This window comes from Sceloporus undulatus, chromosome 5, assembly GCF_019175285.1.
Source record: "Sceloporus undulatus isolate JIND9_A2432 ecotype Alabama chromosome 5, SceUnd_v1.1, whole genome shotgun sequence".
NCBI lineage: Eukaryota > Metazoa > Chordata > Lepidosauria > Squamata > Phrynosomatidae > Sceloporus > Sceloporus undulatus.
The window spans coordinates 19,483,263-19,493,105 of NC_056526.1; the positions used below are offsets into that span (position 1 = coordinate 19,483,263).

The 9,843-nt window shown below is 40.2% G+C and overlaps 1 protein-coding gene across 1 annotated transcript in view; it reads right to left on the minus strand.

The window, feature by feature from the left end:
* Positions 1 to 797: 797 nt before the first annotated feature.
* The window catches only part of WNT5B (Wnt family member 5B), a 27,115-nt gene continuing 18,069 nt past the window's right edge, over positions 798 to 9,843 (minus strand). Inside the window, exon 4 of the mRNA XM_042470525.1 lies at positions 798 to 2,336. Within this exon, the coding sequence (XP_042326459.1) occupies positions 1,878 to 2,336 (459 nt within the window). The 3' untranslated portion in view covers positions 798 to 1,877. The remainder of the gene's footprint in view (positions 2,337 to 9,843) is intronic.

Sequence of the window (9,843 nt, forward strand, 5' to 3'; positions counted from 1 at the left end):
ACAGTGGAACACACTCCCTCGGAGTGTAGTGGAGTTTCCTTCCTTGGAGGTCTTTAAGCAGAGGCTAGATGGCCATCTGTTGGGGATGCTTTGATTTGATTTCCTGCATGGCAGGAGGTTGGACTGGATGGCCCTTGCGGTCTCTTCCAACTCTACGATTCTATGTGTGTCCTATGCAAGATCTTAGCCAACGTATTTGACAAAAGGTGGAAGACCTTCCTGCAGTACCAATATTGATACTGATGCTCCCTCTGAGATCAGAACAAGGCGCCCAGCCATGTGATCAATGCTGGATGCCTCATTTTCAGCCTCAAAGGGAGAAACCTGTGCTGGCAGTGGTGGGTAGCACATTGGGATGCAGGTGTAAACAACTGCCCAGCATTGCTCCAGAGTACCCAGATAAAAGGGAAATCTGGAGCAACCTTATGCCCAGAATACTCCTGGCTGCTCCCAGAATATTCTGGTCCATCTGAACAGAACTCAAGTCTCACAAGATAACTTTAATGCACCCATTCCATGTGATTAATATTTCATGGACATGCTTTCTCACTATTATAAATTTGCCTCAGGGATGGTGAACACCAGCAAAGAAGAATATAAATCTCTTCGAGTAACATTGACATTTTTTAAAATGCCTCTTGGTGATTTTGCCATTTCAAAAAGTAACATGAGAATTGGGTCTGACTGCAGTTTTAAACCAGGAAGGAGTCCAACTTGGCAGAAAGTGCCTGTTCTGTGAAATGCATTAGCAAGCAATACAAAACAAATGTGCTCACAAAACAAGGGGAAAGGTGGGAACAAGGGATATTTAATGTTAAAAAGAAACTGTACACCTAGAAGAGTGGCAAAGAGAATGAAAAAGAGCTTGTCAAAATGACCATCAAAGTCCACACAGAAATTAAGATGCTGTGTTTTTCAGTCCCATTTGGGCCTGTTCCTCACGGGCCCAGAGACAGTTACTTAGAACATGGTGTCTTTTGCAAAATGCATGGTCCAAGAGTCAGGTAGCCAGTTTGTTTTCCACCAGGACGAAATAGACTGATCAACTGAACAAAATAATTACACTTTGACAGCTGTGTCTTTTCAGAGTGCTTGGTAATGTTCAGAGTGTTCCCTCTTCCCTACATTCCACAAAACACAGAAGAACCAGATGCTGGAGGTTGCGACAAGACATAAGGGTAAAGCAGCACTTCTAGGTCAAAGGTAATATTTTCCTTCACCCATTTGGGGCAGGAGACCATCTGTCACTGTGCAACAGTCTCTCTTCAATCCTCATGTTAATTGCACCATGCATAGATTCTGTCTTCGAAGCCATTCTTCAACATTAAACACAGGTCATTAGCCTTGTAGCTTAGAATCCCACAGTGTGTTTTGATAAGAAGCAGAAAATGGCTCCAAGTCCTTTTGGAAATCAACCTGAGCATCTACGGCACTCCTTTTGGCAGTGCCCAAAAAGCACTTAACACCCGATATGAATTTTACCCATAAGGCAGCAGAGACAATATATCTCATCTTCCTGTTTTTTGCAAGAAATGTGTTGTTGTTAGATCTTTTTTCTCTACTGAACCTCAGGTTTCCCTTTTATCCGGGCTACATCATGTCAAAGGTAGAAGGAAACCAATATACAAATCCCCCTCTTTGTTTTATTGTTGTTGTGAGTTTTTTGACTCCTTAAATAAAAATTTTAAAAAATGAGCCCCCCCCCACTAGTCAGTTGTTCTAATGAAAACGTTTTAAGAACCTTTCCCCCAATGTCTCTTAAATAAGATTATTTAATTATCATTAACATCAACATCACCATCTATTTATTTATACAAATATATAAAATAGATTTATATAGATTTATATAATATAAATTTGTAGCTCTTGTGGACCTTTCATTTACAGACATACTGGTCAACAATTTCTGTGCACTTTTTACACTTGACATAACAGCACCAGTGAAATTTGCAGTGGCAACGTTCCACCTGCACGCTCTTGAATTGGTCATAGCCCCGGCCGCAGCACATCAGCTCACAGCCATCCATGCCCTCCGAGGTCTTATTGCAGAGACGTCCTTTGGTGCCCAGGGACCCTGTGGTCTCATTGCGGAGGCAGTAGTCGGGGCTGGGGTCAACATAGACTAGGTCCTCTGGAGTCGGTGGATTGAAGCGGTTGTTCACCAACTCCAGTTTGCCCTTCCGGTTGATTCTCATAGCAGCAGCACTGTCATACTTTTCTTTCAGGAGGTCGCCCACTTTGCGGAAGTCAGCCAGCTGCAGCCAACAGGTCTTGAGGCTGCAGGAACCTGAGACGCCGTGACACTTACAGGCAACGTCCGCCAACTTGTACACTGCCTACACAGGGGAAAGGCAGAAAATAGGAACAAATAAATGTCTCAGCAGCAGCACAGGCTGATGCAAAATTACCAAACAGTGCAGTATTATGTATGTTTACTCCAAAGTAAGTTCCACTGAGATTGGTCAACAAATGTGCAAGCGACTATTGTCTACATCCCTTGTTTACATTAAAAAAAAATCCTGTTGTTTTTGTGGGCATTCAAGTTGTTTCCATTTTATGGTGACCCTATCACGGGGTTTTCTCGGCAAGGTTTGGTCAAAGCGATTTGCTTTCTTCTGAGGCTGAGAGAGTGTGACTTGCCCAAGGTCACCCAGTGGGTTTCCATGGCTGAGCAGGGATTTGAACCCTGGTCTCCCAGAGTCCTAGCCCAACAGGCAAACCACTATACCACCGTATACCTATGGAGAAAGAGTATATATGTATACACTATATGAATAATATGGCCAAGCACCTGCATGAAAGATGTACTGTAGCTACAATGGCATCTCCCAATTCAACTGCAAACTTTACGCTGTAAGTCTAGCTTACTGGATGCCAGCCACCATTTATATTCAAACCCACCCTTCCTCCAAGGAAGACAATGTGCATGGTTTCCCCCAGTTAGCCTCACAACAGCTCTGCCAACTAGGATTTATTTGTTTATCTATATGACCATATTTATATAGCTGCCCTAAAACATACATTCTGTAGCTGAATCTAAGACAGCTAAGCTTGGAAATGTCCACCAGAGAACACTGACTTCACAGGATAAATAAATGCTTGTGGGGAGAAAGAAAAGGCAAGGGCTTATATGTCTTCCTGCATTTTAAATTGCCCCCATCCTACATATTTGCATAAGAAATTGGCAGAAACCCCAAATTAGGGCATGCAATCTTCATGTCTTCTTTAGTTCTGGTGTTCAGGCACAGACAGTCAACAAGAGAGTGAATACAGCAACAACAAATTTGCATCTTGTTCACCACCTAGTGGTGAATCGCTTGTCTGCTCCCCTTTTCCCATTACAGTACTACTAGTTTTGTATGTTTGGTGATTAATGAATTTTATATGACTTCCATACGCATGAATTTTATAACAGTGGCTACACAATGTAATTTGAGCTGTGTCCTAGTATGCTAAAAACCTTGTTTTCAATGATTTGAAAACAATAATAATTGTTTGAAAACATGTCAACTGTTGAAAATGAGAGATTTTCATGAAAATGCATACGAAGGGGAATGTTTATTCCCTGTTGAATCTTCTTCATACATTATAATTTTAGTTTATATTTTTAAATTGTCTAATAACATAATGTGCAAATGAGAGGAATGTATGTTTAGAAACATATATTTTGGACCAGTTCACTGAGACAGCCAGATTCCTGTGAAGTGAATACACAAGGCACATTCGAGATTGCTGCCATATAAAACACGGAATGATGTGAGAGATTTTGTACAATGTGTCATCAATATATGAAAGTTCAATTCCTAATAAAACAAATTAAAACAGAAAGTTGTCTTTACATTTATTAGGTTCTCTTAAGCCATACAGTGAACAACAGGCTTAAAAAAGCTACTCATGTGGTCATCTCTGATGAATAAAAATAACTCCTGGTGGTCAGGAAAAAACAGTATTTTGTCAAACCCTTTCAGGCTGTCCTAGTATGCTCTACATTGAATGAATATGCAAGTCCAAGAATTTCCCAGGTAATGCCCAAACTGGTGGTGTTCTGGGTGTTGTAGTAAAAAGAAAAAAGTAGTTTTCCCGAGTTGTGTTAAAATGCCTAAAGGAATCATGTATAGTCAAGGTAGTAGTCTGAAAGCCTATAATGTAGCAAATATTCTGAAATTAAGCAGTACTGTCTAGTACTTAGGTAAGATCTCTCCAGGGAATTCCACATTCATCACCTTGAGGCTATCATGAAAGACAGGTGATATATACATTTAATATATAATCAGTGTATGTTTACTGGTGACATGTATAGAATTATTTGCTAGTGTGTTGTATGCTGCATCACCTTCAAGGAATTCAACATTTGAATAACATGATTACTATCCACCTTTTACCATTTTAATATGGTCTTTGAAATGGTCTGGAGACTTATTCAATAAAGATGTATTGTATTGTATCTTTTACCATTTTAATATAAAACCTGCAAAAATCGATTATAAACCCACTTATCTGCTTACTGTTAGTATAAAAAGAAAGAATTCTGTAACACCTTTAAGACCAACCTACTTGTTTCAGTAATAACTTTCATAGACTCCAGCTTACTACATCAAATGAACAGGAGTCCACAGAAGCTTATGGTAAAATAAATGGGTTAATCTTAAATGCACAATGTCCTTCTGTTTATATTGAAATAGACCAACACAACTATTTCTCTGAAAATTGTTCTGTGTTAGATTATGCTTAAATCGGAGACAAGAGATTTGTGGTAAATTGCTGGATATTGGCTGGTCCAGAAGTTGTATTAGCCTCATGGCAGACACATGTATCTTTTCATAAATCTGCATTTCACTTTGGAGTCTTTATGGTTATTTTTCATAATGAAACTGACATTAATCCAAATGGGAGCAAGAGCCATGGGGTCTTTTTAAATTCACCTCAGGAAAAAGGAGAGCTGACTTGGCTATAGTCACAAACATCCTGAAACAATCTTTCTCTCTCTCTCTCTCTGGCAAAGTTATGATCTGCTCCATTTAACTATGATGTGATGTGTGGCTTATGTCCATCGTGAACAAAACTGTGATAATGAGCACAGTCTACAGAGCAATTTGAAATGATAGTTGAATGACACAAATAAAGCACTTGGCACTTTCTTTGGCATAGGATTGGGTGAGCTGTAATTTATATACAAAAGAGACACATTCAAAAGTCTGCAAAGCTGCAGAGAGGCTTGGAAAGCATTTATTTTGTCTACATAAAAAAATATAGATATGCTCTGAAGATGAGCCCTTAGCTTTAAGAAAGCACTGGAACATATTTTCTTTTAGCAGCAAATATTCTACTGTATACAGGGATTTTTCTTCTTTTCAGTTCAATCCAGCAACTGTTACAGAAGCAAGAAACCTAAGAACATTCCCCTCTTGCTTTTTACTTGCAATGCAAGTTTTACTTTGCCTTGGACTTTGCAATGAAAAGCACTTCTAGCACCAGAGAGAATGCAAAGCAACTGTAAAATTCATTTCCAGGGTTTATTCAAGATTCTGGTTTTCATTTTTAAAGCCTTCAGCAGCCTAGAAACAGATTGTCCTGCATATGATTTCCTTTAAACTCAGATCAGCATCTGAGATGCTGCTACTCCACTGACTGGAGGTTTGGGCAGTAAAAGCAGGATCTTTTTGGCTGTAGCACATTTATTGTTAAATACCATCCTGAAGGAAGTTTGCCTAGCTCTGTGAATTTTGTACTTTACTACATGGTTAAAATGCATTTTTCTCAAATGGCTGTAGAGTACTATGGGAGTCTAGTAGTGATTGTGGACTCTGTTTTCTTTGTTGGTAGTGTCATTTAGATTTTCTATTGTTGTTTTTATATGTTGCTTCTAATTAAGCTTTTTTAGATGCCTGAAAGTCTTTTACAAAGAAAGTGTGCAGTATAAGTATTTTGTGTGACTTATTTTAGTGTCTTTAAGCATTTCAATGAGTAACAACTACAGTTTGTCAATTTTACTGTTTTGGACTATAGCTCCCAGAAATCATAACCATGCTGACTAGGGAATTCAAGGGAATGGAGTCTCAAAAAGAAGCAGTCGGAATTCTGTACATGCATGCATACATACCATACATAGAGAAATGTACATGCTATGCTATATATTGTATCAACTACTTAGTATCTTTAACTATCTTCTCCATGCCTGAGTCCCTCCACAAGGCTGATGAAAACTTCATTCAACTGTGCTTCAATCACTGGCAGAATGGACCTCTTTCTCTCCATATAGCTGATGCCTGGTAAAGTGGGTTGGGGAGGGGGTATGATTGTGGCAATAGTGTCATAAGCATGACTAAATAGCAATTGTGATTACAAAACAGTTCCAAATGCGTAAATCTAGGTAACTGTTCCATGTTCACAACTGCAACGTAGTCACAATTCTGACACTATTGCCATGATCATAACTCCCCACACCAACCTATTTTATCAAGCATCAGCTGCATGGGGACAAGGAGGTCCATTCTGCCAGTGATCAGAATACAGTTGAATGTTTCTGTCAGGTTTTGGGGGTCCAGCCAGGAGAAGTTACTTAGTTAAATATAACTAATGAAGTAGCTGTCACAGAATTGTAGTCAACTTTCCCAAGCTTGCAAATTTTATTATTTTGGACTACAACCTCCAGCACCCATGACCAGACTAGCCAAGGGAGTCAGGGGGATGGAGTCCCAAAAAGCAAGCTTTCCAAATTCTGGTAACTATCAAAAGCCCAGAAACATCTCAGGAAAAGATGAAGTGCCTCTATGGCAACTTGCAAGGATATCATTTCCAGGATTGCTCAGTCTTAGTAACTCCTTTAATAAAATGGGGTTGTGGTTGTGGGATTTAATTAGAAAGAGAAGGAATTACCTTGCTCTTCTTTATATGAACATATTAAGCAAAACGCACAGCATTCTCAGTCCTGTCATAATCAAAACTCTTCAGTACAATAACATCCAAAACGGAATTCAAAGGTATAGCTATGTTAGTCTGCATCAGCAATACACAAGAATCTTGTAGCACCTTTGAGACTACAGTATCTGAGAGAAAGGAAGATTTTAGCATACGTTTCCATACAGGAAATCATTGAGTCTATGAAAGCTTTTGCTACAACCTTTTTTCTCCCAGTTGGCCTCAAAGGCGCTACAAGTTTCCTTTGCTTTGTTCAGTTAGGATGACAAAATATACAATGGCTGGAATCCTGTTGGTTAATCCCAATTAAAGTAGATCCACTGAATCAACTGTTCAATGATGAGTCAACATATAGGTAAATCCAACTGATTCAATGGGTCTCCTCTAGCCTGGACAAGCAATAGGAACTGGGCCAATGTATGTCACAGCCAGAATGGTGTAGGGCAGGGGTAGGCAACCTGCGGCCCGCGGGCCGGATGCGGCCCGGCGAGGCCTTGGGACCGGCCCCAGCCCGGTCCTGCCACCGATTGCCGCCGGGGCCTTTGGGGGGCAATTGTCTATAGAAGCCTCAAAAACATGCATTTATATTAACATTTTTTTAAAAATCAGCAAATTTTTTCACATGTCCTCCATGTTTTTTTTAAAAAGTGTCTTCCATTTGAAAATTTTGTCCTACATTTGTCCTGGTTTATTTCTATATTTATTTATTTTTTAAAAAAATTTAATTATTTATTTTTTGGCTTCGGCCCCCCCAGTTGTCTGAGGGACAGCAACCGGCCCTCGGCTCAAAAAGGTTGCCTACCCCGGTGTAGGGGTTTTTCAGTGTTGGACTAAGACTCTGGAAAACAGGGTTCGAATGTCCACTCAGCCATGAAAACCCATTGGATGACTTAGGCAAATCATACTCTCTCAGCCTCAGGGAAAGGCAAAAATAAACCCCCTTTGAACAAATTTTAATAAGAAAAATCTGTGATAGAGTCACCTTAAAGTTGTCATAAGTTGGAAACAGTCTCTAGGCACTTAATGACAAAAAGAGGTGTTTTATTAAGCTTTTGGACAGGACTTAAGAACTCCAGAACTCTGCATCTGAAAACCAAACCTACTGGATTTTGTTTGTAAGTAGGAAGGCAAAAGCGACCCTCCTCTGAATAAATCTTGCCAAGAAAACCTTGTGATAGGTTCACCTTTGGGTCTCCATAAGTCGGAAATGACTTGAAGACTCACAACAAATCTGGTTTAAAACCTCTCCTAATACTCTTTCTCTCCACTTCAAATTCCTTTCTCCTTCTTTCTTCCTAAAAAAAGGGACTGGCTCAGCCTTGATTGGCTGAGAGGATGACGGATGATGGAGGTCTGCTACATGTTCAACGGGTAAACAACATGGCAGAGCTGCCAAAGCCTGAGAGCCAGGAGGATAGATAAGGTACAGAGTGGTGGGAAAAGTGGTCAAAAAGGAGTCCAAATAGAGAAATGGACAGAATGAAGGAAAGGCCAGGCTGAGATAACCGTCAAAAGACAAACAAACAAGGGCAATAAAGCTAAAAGCTGGGCCCTGAAAAATCTGAAAGTGCAATGAAGCTGTGATGGGGTCAGGACCATGTCTAAAACTGAAGCAAACATAGTTTGGTTCCCACCACCACGCAGATGGCTCTTCGGCTTGAGAACCAGAGTTGGATATAGTTCCCGGTCTGTCACTCACATTGAAAAGACATCATGGAAGGACAACCATGCTAGTCACGCTAGTCTCAACAGTGCTTAGCCTCCACATGAGAATGAACCAAAGGTAGCAAAATTGCTCACCTGTGATCAGAATGGGAATTTGGAGTGTGTTGGAGGCAGGATCTCAGAGGAAGAGAACACAAGCAGACAATCCCACTAGACCTTTCTTTTACAATAAAAATGGCACAAGTGCAAGCAGCAGTTTCCTTCACAGCCTGTGATATCAAGGAATTACGTTATGTGTCAGACAGGAGTAATGGTGGTAGCGCTTGCCTTGGATATAGAAAGTCCCAGGTTCAATCAGCACTTGGAAATGTTGTTTTTTGAACAATCAGAATCCTTCAGCCAGCTAGCCATGCTGACTGGAGGATTGTGGGACTTGTAGTCCCAAAGAGTAAGTTTTCTAAGCTCTAGATTCAGTCTGTGGCATTTTTTGTTGAAAGGATTTTATGTAGGTGTTGGGAAATGCTTTCATCTGAAAGCAGCAGTACAGTTAACTGGCGAATCTGATGTAAATCACATGGAGCCACTGTCAAGAGGTATTCAACCCACCTACTGTCATATGATTATTGTCACTCTAAAATCCTGGAGAGCAGCTGCCAGTCAAAACAAAGATCAGTGAAAAAGATGAGCCAATAGTCTGTCTCAGGGTGTATCTACACTGTAGAAATAAAGCAGTTTGATACCACTTTTACTGCCGTGGTTCCATCTTACAGAATCCTGTGACATGTAGTTTTGTTAGACACCAGCACTCTTTGGCAGAGATGCCTAAAGACCTTGTAAAACTACAAATCCCATGATTCCATAGGATGGAGCTACAGCATTTAAACTGGTGCCAAACTTAGGGTTGCCATAAGTGAGGACCTCCAAACCAGGACAAATGTAGGACAAATGTAGGGCAACATTTTCAAATGTAGGACACATTTTTATAAAAATGGAGGACGCGCAAAAAAATGAGGTTTCTTTTAAAAAATGTTAATATAAATGCATGTTTTTAGGCGTGATCAAAATGGAGGACATTTTGGCATTATTCTTAGACAGATGGCAGAAATGTATTTTCCCTCGGGTTCAACTGTACTTCTCAGAAGTGTGTACTTGGGCAAGGGACTGTGGTTTTTCTTCACTGCGCATGAGTTTGTAAAAATCACAGCAAGTTACATTGGCCGTGCCTCAGAGGCTTGTTGATATCATCATCATCATCATCAT